This window comes from Miniopterus schreibersii, assembly GCF_964146895.1.
Source record: "Miniopterus schreibersii genome assembly, chromosome: 2".
Taxonomy (NCBI): domain Eukaryota; kingdom Metazoa; phylum Chordata; class Mammalia; order Chiroptera; family Miniopteridae; genus Miniopterus; species Miniopterus schreibersii.
The window spans coordinates 75,416,952-75,438,898 of NC_138102.1; the positions used below are offsets into that span (position 1 = coordinate 75,416,952).

Genomic DNA, 21,947 nt, shown 5'->3' on the forward strand with positions numbered 1-21,947 from the left:
GCAGGTTATTGCTTACAACTCAGAAGGTAAAAGTAATCCAAGTGAAATAGTAGAATTCACTACATGCCCTGATAAACCAGGAGTACCTGTAAAGCCTTCAGTTAAAGGAAAGATACATTCACACAGTTTTAAAATAACTTGGGGTAAGATTTTATGCATCTTTGTACATGATTATTTTTATATTTGATTAAAATGATTAGAATATTAAGATAATTTTAAAGATACTCAAGTAAATATATTAGCTCAAGCAAGTTTAATAGGAAATGTGAGAGGATCTTTTTTGTGGACAGCTAGGTACTCACACATACTAAGTTCAGATTTGATACAGAAAGAACTTGAGATCCACTGTGGGACTATTAGCAGGGGCAGCACTGTGTGAAATGGAAGATTCCTGAACTTGTAGTTAATGTCACCTGGGTCATCCTAGCTCTCATGAGAAATGAAAGTCACTTATTCATTTAAAACAGACATTTATTGAGCACCTGCTTATATACTACCTAATGCAAAAACATTAATGAGATGCTGATATTAATTTTTTAAAAAAGCATTGCAGGCGATTTTTTTTCTTTTTAAGCAATCCAAGATTTGGTATTATATTTATTAGGATTTCTGTACTTTGCCTAATACTATCTTTGTTTCTTTGGCTAGACCCACCAAAAGACAATGGAGGGGCAGCCATCAGTAAATATGTAGTGGAGATGGCAGAAGGTTCTAATGGTAAGAATAACTACTGAAAAATAATAGATTTATACCAATCAGTCTGCCTCTATTCTTTATGATTTCACATTTTATATGATTGCTTTCCTTTCCTCTTGATTTTTTTCTTTTGTTTGTAATAGAATTTTTCCTTTTACAACCCACTTTAAGTTGTAATCTCCAGGAATATAGCAGATCAAATGTAAGACTGCTATACACCTATATTATTATATTTAAATTTTCTTATTTTTTTCTTGTTTGTTTGCATTGCTCAGATCCATTATACCTAAACTCTTCTGAAATTAGTTTATTCAATCATATTTATACCCAGATGTATCAGAGAAAATTTATCTTCTAAAATTTATTTAACTTACATTATACTAGCTTTAATAATAAATTTTATGTCTAGCAAACTTTATTGTTGAATGACACATTTAACAATCTTTATTTCTTGAAATGACCTATTGCCTGAAAAAAATAAGGATGTCTTTTAATTAAGACTAAACTTCCTGTGGTATTGGTTCTTTCTACTCTTTGTGTGTTATAATGTTATTACTGGACCAGTAAACACATTTAAAATGCTTAATTAAAAGCAAATTATCAATCTAAGCCAAAGTCTGTACAGAGTTACAGAGATATTTCCCTTCAACAGAGCCATGCAAAATTTGTCTAGGAAGCTACACACATAAAGAAAATTAGATCATTTCCAGGAAACTTGAAACAAGCCTAAATTGTTTCTGACTAATTACATAAACACTTATTTAGTGAAGCTAGGATACCTGCCGTGTCCATGATACCAAAACGTTAAACATTACCTTGGAGCTGATTGAACATAATTCTTCACCTTACAGGAAACAAATGGGATATGATATACAGTGGAGCTACTAGGGAACATCTTTGTGATCGACTGAGTCCAGGCTGTTTCTATCGTTTACGAGTTTACTGCATCAGTGATGGAGGACAGAGTGCGGTAATATTTATATAGAGGTTTTTTTTAAAGTTTGGTCAAATAAGATGAGATCACCAGATGCCACTTCAAATATTAAAATGTATTTACACATGTATAAAAGTAATTTCTGTCACCCAGGTGGTTAATTTTATAGAGGCCAGAATATTCTAATAATAGTACCTAGCAAATAGTCTGTATTCAGTGAATATCTATCTATTCTCTGCTTGGTGTTTAGCTTTGGAAAAACAAATATATGAAAACATTGCAGAAAATTTTATAAAGAAAAATTTTAGTATGTTGCTCAATAGCCATACCTAACAAATAGAAATAAAATAATTGTAAACTGATTTACTGCTCCATAAATTGTGTATCAGGACAAATCACAAAATGTCATTTACTTAATATTCGTTAAGTAAATATTTAATACTTATTTCAGAAAATGTGGTAATTATTTTTATTATTAGAGACCCAATAACCAAAATGAACTTAAAATGTACCATTGACTATATATATGAGGCATATGTAATGTTCTGGAGAAGGGTGGGGTTTTTTGGTTTTTTGTTTGTTTAATTGATTTTTAGAGAGGAAGGAAGGGAGAGAGAGAGAAACATCAATGTGAGAGAGATACATTGATTGGTTGTCTCCCATACATGCCCTGAATGGAGATCAAACCCACAGCCTAGGCATGTGCCCTAATCCTGAATCAAACCCACAACCTTCCCATGCTACAGGAGAACACTCAACCAATTGAGCCATACTGGCCAGTATGGAGAAGTCTGTTTTTTAATAGGAGTGATTTTTTTCTTTTTAATGAATTTAATCATGAATGGTTTTTTGGAGCATTCATAATTATTATTATTTTTCAAATGGAATTTAATGCAGTAAAAGTACTTTTAAAAAACAAATTGTTGAAAATGCAAGTATTCTGAAACTGCATACAGGTCCTACCCAACAGGCTTGGGATCCAATTGCTTCATTTTATCTAGTAAAAAAATCTTACTGGATTTTTAAAAAAGCAAACCCTTCCTACCCATACGCACACACCACCAAAAAAAAAAGGCTATTTTTCTAATATAATATTATAGCATTCTTATATAGGGTACATTTCTGAATAAGGTGATGACCAAATATTTTATTTATGTTTGGAAAGAAAGTTAAGTGTAAACCTTAATACAGTGCAGATAAGGCATATGGCACTGGGTTTGTATCAGTGTTTTTAAGACCATGTCTTTTAAGATAAAAGACTTTTTTTAAAAATAGCATAGAAGCTAAAAGTAGTAATACCAAACACCTGGAAAGATGACAAATATTTAGAAAAACTTACTTGATTTTTGCATTTTTAGGTTGAAAGGAAGAAGAAAAGAGCTTTTTTAAATTAATTAATTAATTAGGTTAAAAATACAGTATGCTGTAAAGTAGCCAAAATAGTCTAAACCTCCTGAAAACATGGCAAATTGCATTTACAGAATGTTAAAACATCCTTCCATAGAAGAGATTTGTGGGTCCATTTGGACATGGTCAAAAATAATGTCTATTAGGTTGTGTTGGAGGTAGGGGTTTTTTGGTTTTCTATTTATGCAAAGAAAAGGAAAAAGGTTTTTTTTGTTGTTTGTTTGTTTTTGGTAACTTACTTTATATATAGTATTCATAGTGTCTTTGTCTATATAAAATTTGAGTTTTAATGACTTACTTTTGATTTTATTAGTTTTTATTTTATTCAGAACTTTATTTTCAGTCGATAGTCAAGTACAGTTTTAAATTCGCTACAGTCTTTGTGTTTGTGTTATTTTTCTTTAATAAAAGCAATCTGACTATTTAGTTTGGGGCATTTTTGTTTTGTTTTTGCTTTTGTTTTGGCAGGTATCTGAAACTTTACTTGTGCAGACTCCAGCTGTGCCTCCTGGCCCATGCCTCCCTCCCAGATTACAGGGTAGACCCAAAGCAAAAGAAATACAATTACGATGGGGTAATTTTCATTTTGGTAATAAATTATAATTAAGTTAATACTAAATATTTTCCTCCTGTTAAGTTGCCTAAATCTTTCCGGAAACCTTTAGGACCCCCTCTGGTCGATGGTGGATCTCCCATTTCCTGCTATGGTGTGGAAATGTCTCCTGTAGAAAAAGATGAACCCAGAGAAGTTTACCAAGGTTCTGAAATAGAATGTACAGTGAGCAACCTTCTTCCTGGAAAGACTTACAGCTTCAGACTGCATGCAGCTAACAAAATGGGGGTAGGAATACCGTGATGACTGAATTATAATCACAATGGTGTTTCGTGTAACATATAATTACACCCCTTATTTGTGACTTCATAGTTCACAATTTACAATTTTAAGCCTATACTGATAAATAAGAGAGAGGTCAGTATATACCATAACTTAATTGTTATAGAACCTCAGTATTTTCAAATCCCACTTAGAATCTGTGACACTTTAGACTTGAACTGGGCTAAAATTTGCCTTTCAGGTAGTGCTAATCGTGTTTACTTATTAGTAAATTTAAGAGTAGAAACAAGATCATAAGATGAAGTATTTGGTTTTTGAGTTTGGTTATATGCAGCATTTACTTTCCATTGGCAACTAATTGTGATTCATTTTTTGCCTAAGGGAAAAAACTTCACATTTTAAGCATTTCTGGTTTTGTGTAGGTTTTTTAAAATGTTATCTAAATATCTGTACAGCTCCATAAATGAACAAAATAGTGATACCTCGTTTTACAACTGAGGAAGCTGGGGCTCAGAGAAACTAAGTATCTTGCCCACAGTCACACAAACTAAGAAATAGTAGAGATAAGCCTCAGGCTTAGGTTTGTCAGACTCTACTCAACTATGACAACCTCTCATCTCTCTGCATTAAAGCAGGTTCTCTAAGGTCAAAGCAGTAATTTCTTACCTCAGTTGAGTAACACTTTCTTTGAATTATTCTGTAATTGAAATTTCACGAAATTAAACTAAGCTTCTTTCCTCCCCATTATTTAGGCTTTTAGTGTACTGTACTATATTTTATATTCTCCAGCTGAGTTCTTCAGCATTTATATCTGTAACCTTATTTTTAAATTTCTTATATGTCAACTTTATATATCTTGTTGGCAGTTCATACAGAAGTCATCATCTTGTCAGCTCCACAGGGCTGCAGTACATTTGGGTGGCATCTTTAATACTAGTATCCTTAATCTGTATTTTTAGGTTTATAATAATTTGTTTAAATCATCTTACAGAAATACTTGCTTTTCTGTATTTACAAAGGATGTACTTTTTAGACCCTTCTAAAGTTATTGTAAATGTTAAGGTAAAATTTATGCCTACCATCTCTTATGCTTTTAATTGGTATCTATTTCTTCACACCTCATAATTTTTTCTGAGCCCACCTACCTAATTCCCTAATGCTATGCCCTTCTTACGAAAAGTAGTTAATGAAGGAATAAGGGACAGGAGAAGAAAGTATAGTAAATGAAACTTAAAAATACCCCACAATAATCACTTCCATGATCATTAAATCTTTTTACTTTCTGTGAATGCTTTTAGAATTATATTATGACCAATTAGTCTTGAAGGAGAGGAATTATGCACTTATTTGTGAATTTTTATGGAGAGCTATGCACTCAGTAGGTGAAAAATGGAAACACTGACTTCATTTGTTTTTCTAGTTTGGACCATTTTCAGAAAAATGTGATATTACTACAGCCCCTGGACCACCAGATCAATGCAAGCCCCCTCAGGTGACGTGCAGATCTGCAACTTGTGCACAAGTGAATTGGGAGGTATTATCATTTCCATTGACTTATGTTTACTTTCTGAAGCAATTAGTATAGTTTATATAAAATAATAAAGATACTGTTTATGTCTTCATCTAAGTTATACAAAGAGTAATTAAGTCCTTAAATTCACATAGTAAAAAGTGAGGGGTTTTTTAAAGCATTTAAGTAAGGTATATTTGTATTGCAAATATTTAGATTCTTGCTCATGATGTGTTTTATCTAAATTTTTGTCTCAGTACTGAGATATTTAGCCACTGGCTAGCTTAATGTTCAGAACAAACATTCATAGGAATTAGTATAATACTATTTCTCATATTTATTGTCTCCAGTGTATTTATTGTGTAATAATCAGTAATGATAATTACATTTTCAGTTTCCTTTGAAATTTAACAAAATAGCCTTGTATGCTCTACCATTGTGAATTACCTAATAGAATTATTTAGAAGTATATTTGCCTTAAAGTACTCTTTCTAAAGTGATTCAGTCATACTTCTAATTCTTATTGAAAACATATTTTTTTGACCAATCTTAAATTCAGGTGGCCTTCATAAATAAAAATGTAATAATGAGTAGTCTTAATTCTACGTAAACATTTTAAAGAAATTCAAAAGCAATTCAGTTTTTTGTATGTTTGGGTAAAGAACATTTTTGCCCAAAAGCTCTTTAATCGATGTTGAAACTTAAAACCTTTATCCTTTTCTTAATTTAAAGGTCCCTTTGAGTAATGGAACTGATGTCACCGAATATCGATTGGAGTGGGGAGGAGTTGAAGGAAGTATGCAGATATGTTACTGTGGGCCTGGTCTCAGTTATGAATTAAAAGGACTTTCACCAGCAACTACCTATTATTGCAGAATCCAGGTAAAGGCAATAAGGGCCTTGTCACTTACTCTGTCCTGGGTTTTGTGAGCATTTTCATGGCCATGTCTTTGTTAACTATGGGCTCTCTTAATTTGTAGGCTCTGAGTGTTGTGGGTGCAGGTCCTTTCAGTGAAGTAGTAGTCTGTGTGACTCCACCATCAGTTCCTGGTATTGTGACTTGTCTTCAAGAAATAAGTGATGATGATATAGAAAATCCCGATTATTCACCTTCTACATGCCTTGCAGTAAGCTGGGAAAAGCCTTGTGACCATGGTTCAGAAATCCTTGCCTACAGCATAGACTTTGGAGATAAACAGCCCTTGACAGTAGGAAAGGTTACAAGCTATATTATAGACAATTTGCAACCAGATACAACATACAGGTATACTGTTAAAACTGTGTTAATTTTGCCTAGACCAGAGAGACACTTTAAATAGAGTAATCATAAACTAAACTTTTTTATTTTAATGTGGCACTTAGGATACGAATACAAGCCTTGAATAGCCTTGGAGCTGGTCCTTTCAGCCACATGATAAAATTAAAAACTAAGCCCCTCCCTCCTGACCCACCTCGTCTGGAATGTGTTGCCTTCAGCCACCAGAACCTTAAGCTGAAATGGGGAGAAGGAACCCCAAAGATACTGTCAACAGATTCTATTCAGTACCACCTTCAGATGGAGGATAAGAATGGAAGGTAGGTGTTTTTTTAATTCCTTCTTTATGTAGTTTCTTGGGTCTTGAGTATATAAATTTTTATAAATAGTAAAAGTAAATAAATTTTCAAAAACAGATTTGTGTAAGAATTTTTAAGTGTGCTGTTTTTGAAGCATTAGAAAACACAAAAAGATTTTCTGTTTTTAACTTGTGAGATGCCAAGAGAGAAAAAATTAAGTGATCTAATCTTTGGCTCACTTCTCTAACCCAGCAATTTTCAACCTTTTTCATCTCATGGCACACATAAACTAATTACTAAAATTCTGCATCACACCAAAAAATATGATATATTTTTTGCCAGTCTAACTAAAAAAGTAGGTATAATTTTGATTCATTTACACTGGACTCCTATTGTTGTGTTGGCTGTTGTCGTCTTTTTTATTTGACAACCTAAGGGAAAAGAGGTGAGTGCCCCTGACTAAATACGTCAGGTATTGCATGTTTTAAGGCAGGGATTATGTCTCACTCTCCTCCACACCCCTGTCACAGGGCCTGCATACTAAATGAATATAGTTTGGTTCCTCACTGTCACATTTCAGTCAAACTCTGTGATTAATGATCTGGTTCTCTTGCTACTCAGGTTTTTATCAATGCTGCCATCCTTTACATTCTCATTACATTGATGCCCCACTAAACATGCATTTAAATTACAGTGTTACTCAAAATATTTGTAATATGCATTATTCAAATGCCAATCTGGGGCTGTTGATTTGACAGTGTATCCCATACAACTAATGCTAGATACCCTGCACAACTGTTACTCTTCTAATATTTTAAGAATTTGAATTTTACTTTTCTACTTTTCAGTCAGTTTATTATAAGCAGTTTGTATATTTGATGGATTCAGAGTACTGGTAACAGTTTTTCCCAAGGCTACTTTGTTTTTTGTGTTGGGTTTGTATCTTAGCCAACTAGTTAATAATGAAATATTTATTCATGGTATAAGTACTCTTTATCAGAAATACACATTTAGAAAACACATGGAATTAAATATACTTTATCATCAGTAAGAGCATTACACAGAACAAATGGTATTGATCATTTCCTGAAATCTATGCCTCTGTGAATGTTAGCCTTTGTTCTTGGCAGAGTTTTATGTACTTTTTGTCTTTATCTCCAGCGGCGATTCTTTGTTTTGCCACAGGGTTTTGGTATAGCCATTTATCTTTCATATATGTTATTGTTGGGTGAATTAACTCTAAGTTATTTTCATCCCCTTTCTAGCATGTACATTTGTAGTAGTGCAGGAAAATTTATTGGAAGCAGGTATAATAAGTATTTGTTTGAAAGACAGTATTCTGTTATAGACTATTATACTATATAGACTTTAATTTATATTCTATTATAGAACTTCACACTTAATTAATATTTAGCTAGCACCCAGAGGATTGTTAGAGGGTATGGCTAGTGGCCTTTGGCTATAGAAAATAAATTAAAATTATTTATGACATAGTGAGTTTACTATATAAATTTAATATCTGTAGTTACTTGCCTTTTATTTACATTTGCTATGAGATGGTGTCAGAATGCTACTTCAGCTGTTTCTGACCACAGGTTTTGTCATTGTTGAACATTTTTCTTTTTTTTTAATATATCTTTATTGATTTCAGAGAGAGAAAGGAGAGAGAGAGAGATAGATAGAAACATCAATGATGAGAGAGTCATTGATCGGCTGCCTCCTGCACGCCCCTGGCTGGGGATCCAGCCTACAACCTGGGCATGTGCCCAGACCGGGAATCAAACCCCGATTGCCTGGATTCTAGTCAACACTCAACCGCTGAGCCACGCCCGGCCGGGCTGTTGAACATTTTTCAACCGTGAGTTTACCACTGGCTTTTTTCTTTCCGTGTGTGTGTGTGTGTGTGTGTGCATGCGCGAGCACATATGAGATTAAAGAGGCAGGGCTTATTCGGTTATTGCTTCTTGAAAAACTGTTACTTCAGATCATTAAAATATTTCATTTTTAACCTGACTGCAGCTTTCAGACTATTAGAACTAAAAGGTGTCCCAAAAAAATCTATACACACTTTAACGGCTGATAGCTCAATTTTGAAAATGAAATGTATTTTAATAAACACTGCCTTTATAATTATTCAAAGTGTGTGTATACATTTTTTTGGGACACCATATATATGAGCCCTGGCTGGTGTGGCTCAGTGGCTAGAGTGTCGACCCATGCATCAAAGGGTCACAGGTTTAATTTCGGTCAAGGGCACGTACCTGAGTTGCAGGTTTGATCCCTGGCCGGAGCGTGTTTTTGAGGCAACCAATCCAAATGTCTCTCACATTGATGTTTCCCTCCCTCCCTCCCTCTCTCTCTTCCCCTTTCCCTCCCTCCTTTTCACTCACTCTAAAATTCAGTGGAAAAAATATCCTCAGTTGAGGATTAACAAAATATATAGAGAGAGAACTATATGAGCGTTAATTATTCATTCTCCAATTTCCAAAAATTTAAACAACAATCAGTCAGAAATATTGGGGAACATTCAACTTATAGGTAACATATATGATGTTAAACTTCCCATCAAATAGTTTGAGTGGATAATTTATGGAAAATTATATATTCTCTCATACTACTATGTAAATCTCTAGACAACATCACCAAGTCACCTAAAATTGTGCCTGGGAATTGAGAGTTATATTTTTTATATGGCAAATTGTATGCCTATGACTCCAGTTAGAAATAACTTATAATGAAAATTGTGATTTCTTGAGTATCTTTAAAAATGTGTACATTAAAACACAGCCATCAGAAGCCTGAAAAGAAACAGTTACCATGGTTGGATATGAAATTTAGCAGTTTTTCAGAAAACCATGCCAAATTGGGAAATTTACCTATTCTGTAATTATCATCTGATGAAAAAGCACATAATGAATCATTTCCATTTTAGGTTTGTATCCTTATACAGAGGTCCATGTCATACATACAAAGTACAAAGACTTAATGAGTCAACATCCTATAAATTCTGTATTCAAGCTTGTAATGAAGCAGGGGAAGGTCCTCTCTCCCAAGAATATATTTTCACCACTCCAAAATCTGTCCCAGCTGCCTTGAAAGGTAAGTTATACATCCTCAAGTTATTTTCTTTAATAACAAATCATTTTTAAATGCATTGTCATCAAGTGCTTTATGCACTGTTACCAAAATTTATCATCCAGCATATGTCCAACGTTTAAATTATAAGAAAGAAATTTGGTAGCCGATCCCACCTACTGGTAGTTTAACTCAATAATAAAAGCTATTTTATCTGGTACATTGATGCTCAGACAAGTACTGGTTTTTGTCACTGATCTTTTTAATAATCTAACATAAAAATACTAAATTGAGCCCTGGCCAGTGTAGCTCAGTTGGTTGAGCCTTGTCCTATGCACCAGAAAGGTCGCCGGTTGAATTCTCGGTCAGGACACATGCTGGTTTGGTCCCCAGTTGGGGTGTGTGTGGGAAGCAACTGATCAATGTTTCCCTCTTACATCGATGATTTTCTCTCTCTCTCTCTCTTTCCCTCTCCCTACACTCTCTCTAAAAATCAATAAAAACTTTTCTTTTTAAATACTAAATTAAACAGATAGGCTGGTTTTCCAATAGACCCATTAGTTGTTTCTGCTATTGTTCCTTAAAGGAAAAAAAATCACAAATTCTGGTTGGTTAAAGTCATTGTTATTTCATTTATTTGGATTTCAGGGAGAGAACCAGGTTTTCTGTAAAGCAAAACGTAAATTCTTCGTTGATTTGCATTTTAAATCATATTTACATACATACACGTGCATATACATTTGTATATGCACTTATCTTTAACATTAATTTCAGAGGGGTTCTTATTTTAAAGTGACTGCAGCAAGATTGTATTTTGTGCATTTTAGCCAAAAACACTAAAATTCCTCACACTCTGAGGACAAATCACAAAGACTTCTAATACAATGTCCTTGATCATGTATTTGAATATACCATTTGTTAAGCAGATCTGTGGTTAACTGGACTGTTCTTGACTAGTGTTTCTAACAATGTTGACAGAGTCCCGCTGAGTCATTTTTCTGTTCTCTCATCCAGTTTAGTGTCTCTTAGCCTTAAGAAGATTGCTGATTTTAACCCCTTTGTACCCCACTATTGAGTGAAGTAATCATATGTGGTCAAAGAACTAGGGGTAGTTTTCAATTCATCCTCTTAGATTAAATTATAAATTTCATGTTCTTGTTGTGCTCCTAAAAGTACCATAGTAGCTGTTTTTGAACTGCCATATACCCCTTTATTGGCTTTTTTGCTCAATAAAAACAGTGCTTACCTTGACAGATCTTTTAGTCAGTCTATCCATTGTAGCATCTGTAGATTGTATGTGAAGATAATAAAATGAACTATTGACTGTTTCTCTGCAAATTTCAAAAATTTACTGGTATTTATTTCAAGTTAATAATTAAGTTTTAAAGTTTTGTTAATTTTTATTAAAACAAGTGTCTATGTGATGTTCCAAGTAAAAATTAAGTAGAGCAGATTTTATTTATATTTTTTTGTTCTCCATAGCCCCCAAAATAGAGAAAGTAAATGATCACATTTGTGAAATTACATGGGAGTGTTTACAGCCAATGAAAGGTGATCCAGTTATTTATAGTCTTCAAGTTATGGTGGGAAAAGATTCTGAATTCAAACAGGTATGTGCCAAAATACAATTCTGTGGATATATATTTTTACCTTCCTCATTTTTATGAATTTTTCAATGCAAGATTTGACTGTCTTTATCTTCCTAATTCGAAAACATTTGTGCACTCAAGGATACAGAGAACAAATTGATAGTCACCAGATTATGGGTTGGGGGTAAAAAAAAGGTAAAGGGATTAGGAAGTACAAATTGACAGTTATAAAAATAGTCACAGGATGTAAAGTACACCATAGGGAATATAAACAATAATATTGTAATAACTATGTATGGTGTCAGATAGGTACTAGACTTATTGGGATGATCACATCACAAGTTATATAAGTGTCTAAATCAGTACACCTGAAACTAATAACGTATTATATGTCAAGTGTAATTGGGAAAGAAAATTTGTTCAGTACTTACAATGTTCCAAACATTAGTAACTATACAGTATCTCAGAATTCAAAACCTTTTGGATGTGAACTACACTTAAAGTGTTCATTCATTTGACAAATATTTATTGAACTCTGTCTGGACCAGGCACTCAGGATATAACACTGAATAAAAAGTCCTTGCCTCCATGGAGCTTACATTCTAGTAGAAAAAGAGATACTAAAAGCAGCAAAACACATCTGTATATCATATGTTAGGTAGTGATAATTTCAGTGGAGAAAAAAATAAAACTGGCCCGGCCGGGTGTGGCTCGGTGGTTGAGCGTCGACCTGGGATCCAGGCGATCAGGGTTCGGTTCCCGGTTGGGGCACATGCCCGGGTTGCGGGCTCGATCAATGACTCTCTCATCATTGATGTTTCTGTCTCTCTCTCTCCCTCTCCTTTCCTCTCTCTGAAATCAATAAAGATATATTTAAAAAATAAAAATAAATAAAAATAAATAAATAAATAAATTTAAAAAACTGGGTGCCCAGCCAGGCGTGGCTCTGCGGTTGAGCGTCGACCTAGGATCCAGGCGATCGGGGTTCGATTCCCGGTCAGGGCACATGCCCCAGTTGTGGGCTCGATCAATGACTCTCTCATCATTGATGTTTCTATCTCTCTCTCCCTCTCCTTTCCTCTCTCTGAAATCAATAAAGATATATTTTAAAAAAAAATACATCTTCTTTAAAAATAAATAAATAAATAAAATAAAACTGGGTAAAAGGAATAGGGAGTACTAGGGGGACAGACAGCTAGTGTTTTTATACGGGGAGTCAGATGAAGTTTGAACAGAGACCCAAATGAACTAAATAAGGGCAGAAGAATGTTCCAAAAAGAGGAAACAGTAGGTGCAAAGGCCCTGAGGCAGGAGTATGGTTGTTAAATTTAATGGACAATAGGAGGCCAGTATGGCTAGAGCAGTGTGAGCAAGGGGAAGAATGATAGATGAAGTCAGGTAGTTAATGGGGGGCAGTCTGAGTGGTGTGGGTATCATGTAGGGCATTATAGGCCATACTGTGGCTTGTACTCTATGTAAAATGAGAAGCCAATAGAGGATTTGGACCATTTGTCACATGGTCAGACATAAGGGCAGAAGCAGAGAGATCATTATGGAAGCTTTTACAGTAATAGTAATAGTCATAATTATGGTGCAGTGTTATAAATATCACAATACACACAGTTATTGTGGAAGCCTAGAGGAAATGTCAACTTCCTGGCCAACAAATTTAAAAGATAAAGAGCTTTTTATGCAACTTAAAAGCCTAATTTCTATATTTATTTCATCTGATTTTCCAATTTTTACTGTCAACCTTCTTGATTTTGAGAGCTTTAAAACTAGGTTGTTTTGATTTTAGTATCTCATCTTTTTATTTTCCCACTAGAAAACCAGTCATCTTTATTTTGGTCTTCTGTTATAACTTCCGTTAAAATAATAGGATATTTTCCAATAAAAATACATTTTTTTCTTTTGAATTTTGTTAAGTATGGTAGTGTAATTTCTTAACTGAAATTACAAAAGGCCCCAAAGAGTCATATTAAATTTGGCACGTGATTGTTTTTCTTTATTAAGCCATCTGCAAATTGACATGATAATTAGATTTAAATATAATTTACAGATAAGCAGGTTTCCTTCCAAGGAGGAAGCAAAATTAGTATTTAAAAAAAATGCAATTGTATTACATGTTTAAAGGAAATAGGTACCCCACATTTGAGTAGTACATGAATTTTAATAAACATTTCACTACATAAAGAGCACTGCTAATTCTAATTTAACCTAAAAGCTAAACCCTATCATCACTTTCATTTACTTTAGATTGTAAGCACACTGTAAAACTTAAAATATTAATTTCCTTAGAAACTTCTTATGTATGCTCATCTAAATCTCTTAAATGTTTGTAAAATTACAATTTATTGGTAAGTTATATTTCAAAAGTTCGAATGGTCTTTTTTTAAGAATTCAATATCATCCATAGAATTTGATATTTTATTTAAAATTTACTTGATACTGAAAACACATATTAAATACTACATATGAAGAATTATGGGGGGAGCTATATTATTAAATTACTGTTCTTATTTCAAAAAGTTGTTTAGAATTAAATTTAGCAAGCAAGCAGAAATTTTATAAACATGACATTTTATATAGCCAAACAAATAAAAGGTCATAATGAAGATAAAACCTACCTTATAGGAATGATTTATTATAGACAGGCTTTAGAATGTTTTCCAAAAGGAGTGTCATTTTAGTGAATCTTCTGGGGGACTGATGAGCTTAGGAGGAATTACGAACTTCTCAGAGTGACTTGAGTAAGGTTCAAAAATGGAGTATGTAGTAGAGGAGGCCAGGTCTAGGTGGATCTTTATTCTATAGCAATATAAACTGTTGATTTTTTAAGAAGGGGATTATTTATAAGTTGGTTGAGTTTCTAGGCTAGCCTCTAAAACCCTGTTTAACCTATAATGTTGCTAGGTTTGAGGATTTGGAAGCAAATTAGTGGGGCAACAACAATTGATTCTTTGCATTCTTCCCTTTCTTTATCCCTCTTTGATCAGTCGGTGGCTTTGACCAGAACTTGCTGCCTTCTTGCTGCTCTGTGCCCTGCTAGACTTGCCCCCAGAGCTCATTATGTTGCAAATAAACACCAAGGAAGCCAACTCAAACTGGCTTTTATAAGCAATTAAGTGTAAATCCTCTTAGTGAGAATCCTGAAAGTAATCATTCTCTAAAATTATACTCCTGATTTTTGCCTCCCTCTCTTACACATATAACTCTCATATGCACAATATAGCTGACCTTACTGGCATTAAAGAAAGACTATTTTCTTGGGAAAATTCATGCCAAAAGTCAGGTGTCTGATGGCTCTCTGATCTTCTCAAAAGCGTGTGTGTTTTTAAAAGCAAGTACATTGTAAACAGAATGGTATTTCAAGTGGTATAAAAAGGTGAAATGAAAATATTGGGGGAACAATAGAGCCACTTTCAAAGCAGATCAACCCCACCTGGGAGTCTGGCTAAGGCAGCTCTTGTGTCAGAACTCATTATGTTGCAAATACCAAGAAAGCCAACTCAAACTGGCTTTTATAAGCAATTAAGTGTAAATCATCTTAGGGAGAATCCTGAAGGTAGTCACGCTTTAGGACTGGTTGATCCAAAAACTTTTGAAGTCATCAGGGCCATGGTTTCTTTCACAGTGCTGCCCTTAGCCATAGAGAGCTAACCCTTCCTCATTCACTTGGGGGGGGGGCACTTTGGGTTACAAAGCCATCCCTGGACCAGTGAAGTGACTATGATGCCAGGGTTAAAGCCAACCAGGGCCTACCTCTGGAGTTAAGCAGGCCAGTTTTCTCCTAGTACATAGGCTGGGATACCCATCCTAAATCAGGACTCTGTTGGCAATATCCGAGAATGGGTATTGGGACAGAAGCCTGTCAGATTCTATACAACTTCTTCCTCTCTGAACTTAAGTTCTCAAAAAATTGCTCCTCAGAGTGCCCTGCAGACCTAATGAACCTGAATATCTAGGAATGGGACCCACAATTTTTTTTTTTTTTTAGTTCCAAGTGGTGCTTGTGCACAATAAATTTAATAACTGCTCCAAGTTCACCCTGGCCGGTATAGCTCAGTTGGTTGGGCGTCATCTTGTGCACCAAAAGGTTGCTGGTTTGATTCTTGATCAAGGCACATGCCTGTGTTGTGGGCTTGATCCCCGGTAGGGGACTTATAGGAGGCAGCCCATCATTATTTCAATCTCTCACTTCGATGTTTCTCTCTCTCTCTCTCTCCCCCTTCCTCTCGCTCTCAAAATCAGTAAATATATTTTTGAATAAATAAAAGCTCCTACTTCACTTACAATTCCCTCAGCAATAATAAAGGGGAGTAATGGTAGAGACAAGAGCTATGTGGTTATTTGTCTATCATCAGTTCCCTTTCACTGTTCTCTTCATGCATTGATCACTACAACATAATTATTTGCAATAGCATATTCATAAATTATAGAAGGATCACATGTGACCGTATGTGCCAAATTATATGACAGCATATGCCTTATATGTTATTATGAATAATTACTTTTAAATGTAATCAAGTGCATATTAAATCTTAAGGAAAGGTTTAAATAAGTGCACTCAGTTTAAAAGTAATGTATTTCTGAAATCATTGTATTAGAGTTACTCTGCATATTATTCAGTATAAAATCAGGTATGGATATTGTAATGTACACTAAAAGTAAAACTAATTAAACAGAATTTGTTCCTCTGTAATGACAGCTTCAAAAGTGATTATCTTTAATAGTAAACATGTGCGCATGTCCTTAAAAGATAACAACAGGACTATTTTGAAATTTTAGTATTAAAGTATTTGGTAAATTAATCTAGCCAACCAAGTAAGTTTTAGAATGTGAGTGTATAGATAGATATAAACAGGTAAAGTCGTGGTTTCATTTTTATTGGCCTCAGTTCTACAGTTGTTATTTTCCCCATGCTGTGATATATTCAGAAAGCTAAAATAAAGACAGATACCGATTTGTGGAAGTCTAAACCTTCTTTAAAGGTTTTCCTATAAAATTCTGTTGCAGTTGGCATACTATCTCTAAGTTCTTGGCGAGCTAAACATGCATAAACTTCACAAGCTTAAATTTAGTCTACATTTCTTAATTAAAATCAGAAGTGAAAATAATAATCTCTTACCTAACATTCTCTTAACTGTAAATCTGCATTAATTGATATTTGCCACACTCTCCTTATGAGTGGATAGCTGATTGATAGCAAATAAGGGGCTGTTTTATTTTTGTTTTGTTTTAATTATATGTAATACTATCTGCCAGCCATAGCTATGGGCCAAAAAAATTATGAATTAGAGTTTTTACTTGTCCTTTACTGTTTATTAAGGTCACAACAATTTTACCTTGTCAATATGAAAAGGGTGGGAGAGGCAAAAATGGCGTTATTCATTTTAATCTTATTTTTCATTCTGAGACCCTACCCAGTTTATCGCAAGCTTGAGGCTTATTTTGAATAGCTTCACTTGTATATTAAAAACCTTTTTAAATTAGCTTTAAGCAGTTTCATCTGTTTCCTTCAATCCTGTATCTACAGTTGCCTATGTCTCCCTATTTATATATCCTCCTAACATCTAAAACACAAAATTGAAAATCTCATCATTTTATCTTCCCTCCCAATCTCTCCTCTCCAACTTCTTTCTTTCTTCATCAGTGTCATAAACACTGACATCATTTTGGTGCCCAAGCTTTAAACTCTTGGAAAATTGGGGGTTAGGGACTCTTAACTCTTAATCAAGTAAAAGTCAGTTCTAAAAATGATCCATAAAAACTATACTAAGGCCTCATAACCTTGTGCTTTTATACAGCAGGAGGCCCACCTCCTTCAATCCCTCCCTCAGCCTTATGATCAGGATTCCTTAAATACTTTTTAAATATCACACACCTAAAGTAGCCCCTGTGGAATTAAACCTAAATTTCCAACTAGTGTATTAACATATTCCTCCTGTCAAATCTCTTATCTATCACTTTCAAGCCATTTGTTGAGTTTTTTCTCCTAACCATATTACTATGTTTATCTGGGGAAAAATGGAAAGCAAAGAAAATTTAAAGATAAAAATAAATATAACCCATGATACCCATAAGATAAATACATACTGGTTTTTACTTTTACTAAATTGAACTCATTGTATATGTGCTATTTCACACTGCATTCTAATACCTTTTGATTTACTTAAGTTAATCCTTTCACCATTGCCTAGTTGTGAACCTTTTCTACATTCTCACTCCCTGAAATGCTCATCTGCATCCTCAGAAGTAATGTTCACTATTTTCTTTAAGACTCATTGTAAGGCTTACCTCCTTAAAGTTCCTTTATAAATCTCCTCAGCATCCAGTGATAATACATTTTGAAGTAAAAATAGTTCACTAATTTAGTTTCCTTTATTAAGTACCTATTATATGCTGGATTCTAGAGACACAAAAATGAGACAGAGCTCTTATTCCCCTGGGAACAAACAGTATGTAAAAAAATTAGATTTACAACACAGATACGATTGAGGCAGCTAAAATTGCTTGTAAGAATGCTAGCCCAGGTTTTGGTTAATCTGCCTTATAGCCCACCAGCTAGCTGGGAGAACTCAATTGGAAGGTCACTGTGAGCCTTGGTTTTCCCACATACAGAATCAGGGAAGGGACTCATTAATGGAAATGATAACTTCATATATTGAGTACTCACTATATGCTAGGCACTGTGCTGAGTGCTTTAACAAGTAGTAATTTATTTCATTATCATAGTTACCATACAAGATGACAACTATTATGTTTGTTATACTAAGGTAATTGGTCTAAGATCACATGAGTGTAAAGTGGTAGAGCACAGCTTGAACCCAGGGGTGACCAGTTCTAATACATATTCTCTTAATCACTAGCACACACTCTTGAAAATGCATGGAATTCCATTATTATTATTTCTCTTCTAAGGTGTAGGCAGAGGACTTGGGTTTTAAGATCCAATTCTGTGATTCTAAGTTATCGCTTCTCTTTAAGTCTATTAAATGATTTGTCATAGAGACCTATAGAAAAAGCTCATTATTTATTGTTTCATTCAACAGATATATTTGAAATTGTGCAGAAACCAGTTATACAAAGATATAATGGGGGGGGGGGGGGCAAGATTAGATACTTCCTCCTTTCATGGAATGATTTCACAAAAGCTTGAGTTCTTACATTTGAGGAAACCAAGAAATGCCTGTGGGCTGATTTTGCTTATTTTCTTTGAGGGGTACATCCTCACTTCTTAATTGTGATGGTAGATCTTACATTGTAACTTTTCAAATTTCTCCGTATTTTTTAAATGTCATTTGAAAGATAAAAGCAGTGGCACTCACTGGCTTCCATGATAAAAAATAATTCTGAAACTAGCCAATTTTGACACATTTTTCTTCCCAGCCTCCACACATAATTCTTTTTCTAACATCTTACGCACAGATTTACAAGGGTCCTGACTCTTCATTCCGGTATTCAAGTCTTCAGCTGAACTGTGAATATCGTTTCCGTGTGTGTGCCATTCGCCAGTGCCAAGACCCTGTGGGGCATCAGGACCTAGTGGGTCCCTACAGCACAACAGTGTTCTTCATCTCTCAGAGGACTGAACCACCAGCCAGCACCAACAGAGACACTGTGGAAACCACGAGGGCCCGGCGAGCACTTAGTGATGAACAGTGCGCAGCCGTCATCCTTGTGCTATTTGCTTTCTTTTCCATTTTGATTGCCTTTATCATTCAATACTTTGTAATCAAGTGAAAATATAACTTTATTTTTAATACTGTATTACATTTTATTTTGTCATGTACTAAAATTATTTCTGTATTGCTTTTCCAAAACAGTGACATTTAGCACTGGCATTGAGACTATATAGTTCATCATTTTTGCCATTTTCAGTGCTTATATTGTTAGGTAGAGGCTGGCGCCTTATTAGAATGCAAGCCACAGAAATAGCAATTTTGGGGGGTTTATTTGGTTGGGCTTTTTCTTTCCTCTTTTTCTCCTTCCTTCCTTCTTTTCTTTCTTTTCTTTTTCATATGCCTTCCTGTCAAACAAACTTTCTAAGAGGCAAGAATATATAATGGATATTTTGACCAGTCAGCATGAGTGTAACACTGACAACCTGATCTGTTTGTTTTAAAGATTATTACATAGTGAATGATTCAGAATGATTAAAATTTACACTAACATGCTATATAAAAATGTAAAAATCTGATGCTGTGAAAGCAGTCTAGTGCTATATTTCTACCTCCTCATTTGTCTTAATTATTTGGTAAGTGGGATTATGATAAATAACTGGAGGAACTTAGCAAACAAAAACTGGATGAAAGAATATGCATGAAAAAAAAAAACCACTTGTTTGATGAATGTGGAGTTCTTTATTACACTATATCTTCATGAATTCACAGATAAATCACTTAAAGAAAGCACAGACAGTTTACTTGGCCTAAAATAAGTTAATGTTTACTCAAAAGGCACCTCTTCAGGTCTTGAAAACATGGAAAAGAACAGAGGGCTTTTAAATAGTTACTTTTTAAAAGTAATCATAATCAACTTTGAATTTCAAACCTATTTAATTTGGTTTTGTGAACCTTTGAACTATTTGTATGTGTATAAGGGCATACATGTACATACGTGGCATATATATAAACTATACATACCAAGTTAGAAATAACACACACACTCACACTCATCTATCTGGTATAGGCTCAGTTTTAAGAACTCCCATAAGTTTCGCTGCTTCTTCCATAACTACTGCCATCACCATCAGAATTCATAATCAAACCTAACCTTTTCATTTGGGGTGCCAAATTTAAAGACAAAATTAATTTGCACCAGTAAACTTCAAGCTGCTTTCTTTCTTAAAAAAACTAATGTTTAATGTAATGTCTGTCTGGATACTTCCAAATTGTTGATTGCATGTGGTTAACGTTGCATTAGAGCACTTTGCAATTGCCTACTTCATTAATGTTTTGTGAGCTTGCATCTGTGAGTTATTGGATGATCAGATTGTATTTTGTCAAGTATCACATTGTACATCTTGCATAGATGTCAATGACTGCCAGTAATAATACAGTTTGTAATGAAACTTTCTAAAATTCTTGTTTTATCACATCTGTTATCTGTAAAACACTTGTAACTAGCCTTTTTAATTTATTATTTGAATTTTAGGATAGTGAATCACTAATTTTTAGTTGCTGAAGTTAGCATTTTAGTGATTACTAAGCACTTGTCAGTCTTTGATAAAGGACATATGTTTTGTACTTTGAAGATCTCTGAAGAATTTCTCTTATATTAGAATGGGCATGTGTTGTAATTGTTTTATGTCAAATGATCCATACTGTAGAAAAAAACATTAACCTTTGTTCAAAAAAGAAACGGATAAACTTGGCCTTTCCAAGTGGTAAGAATGACCTGTCACTATAATATACTGTATGTTTACATTTTATTTAAATTTAATCTCTTATGTATAGGCTGATAACTTCCCAAAAAACAAGTGATTGCGATTGTTTTCTAGAAACTTCTTAAAAATGCCACATTTGGCAGTACAAATGAGTTTGAGTGTAATAGCCCAGAGATTTCTATAATAGTTGAATGTCTAAAATGGTAAAATGTGCCACTGTAGCAGTTACAGTGGCTTATGTTTTTCATAGTAATGCAAATGAACTCCTATTTTTGATAGTAAATGTCATTTAATAGTGTACTTGCCATTTGAACCTCACTGCAAAATTAGTGCAGAAGAGAAAGCAATTTTTAATGTAATCTTGATTTTACCTCATATACTATACATTCCAAAAACTCTAAACTTTTTAAAGATTATAGATACACTACCAAACATATCACTTTAAAATTGTATAAGGTTGAACTTAATACAAATGGAAAAAAATATTATCTCATAAATACATAAACTATGTAGCAAAAGTATCTTTAAAATCCATGGAAAATAAAAGTTGTATCATTCTTTTTTGAGATATGTTTATTGTATTCATATACATTCATTATTTGCTGCCTCTTCTAGAAAAAATTAAGGTCTCCACTCTTGCAATGGGCTTACAATTTTCCCAACAGTATTCAAATCTTCAACAGATTTGAGGACCCATATTCAAGAAGGTAAATACCAGATTAAAGAATAAAATTATAAGTTTTATCCTAGTGACTTGACTTTGTGCAGTTCAGTAGATATCTTGCTTCTAATTAGCTAATTACCACAAATGCAGGTACCACAATAAAATTTAAAATGTTAAGCTTGTGAAGAGATATTTTGTGGATGTAGGAGCATCAATCCACAGAAACAACTAGGAGCCCCCCCAGCCTTGAAAAGAATATGATACTGGTTTATAGTGTTGCACGTCATCTCCCCCC

The 21,947-nt window shown here is 34.0% G+C and overlaps 1 protein-coding gene across 4 annotated transcripts in view; it reads left to right on the top strand.

Annotated features, from left to right (window-relative positions):
- The window catches only part of FNDC3A (fibronectin type III domain containing 3A), a 189,325-nt gene extending 167,777 nt beyond the window's left edge, over positions 1-21,548 (top strand). For all 4 annotated transcript variants that reach the window (XM_081127301.1, XM_081127303.1, XM_081127302.1 and 1 more), the window contains 12 exons: positions 5-143; positions 649-717; positions 1,548-1,666; positions 3,506-3,611; positions 3,703-3,878; positions 5,293-5,406; positions 6,115-6,264; positions 6,363-6,646; positions 6,745-6,957; positions 9,869-10,035; positions 11,494-11,621; positions 19,029-21,548. In XM_081127301.1, the coding sequence (XP_080983427.1) occupies positions 5-143; positions 649-717; positions 1,548-1,666; positions 3,506-3,611; positions 3,703-3,878; positions 5,293-5,406; positions 6,115-6,264; positions 6,363-6,646; positions 6,745-6,957; positions 9,869-10,035; positions 11,494-11,621; positions 19,029-19,343 (1,980 nt within the window). In that variant the 3' untranslated portion in view covers positions 19,344-21,548. The remainder of the gene's footprint in view (positions 1-4; positions 144-648; positions 718-1,547; positions 1,667-3,505; positions 3,612-3,702; positions 3,879-5,292; positions 5,407-6,114; positions 6,265-6,362; positions 6,647-6,744; positions 6,958-9,868; positions 10,036-11,493; positions 11,622-19,028) is intronic.
- The last annotated feature ends 399 nt before the right edge of the window (positions 21,549-21,947 follow it).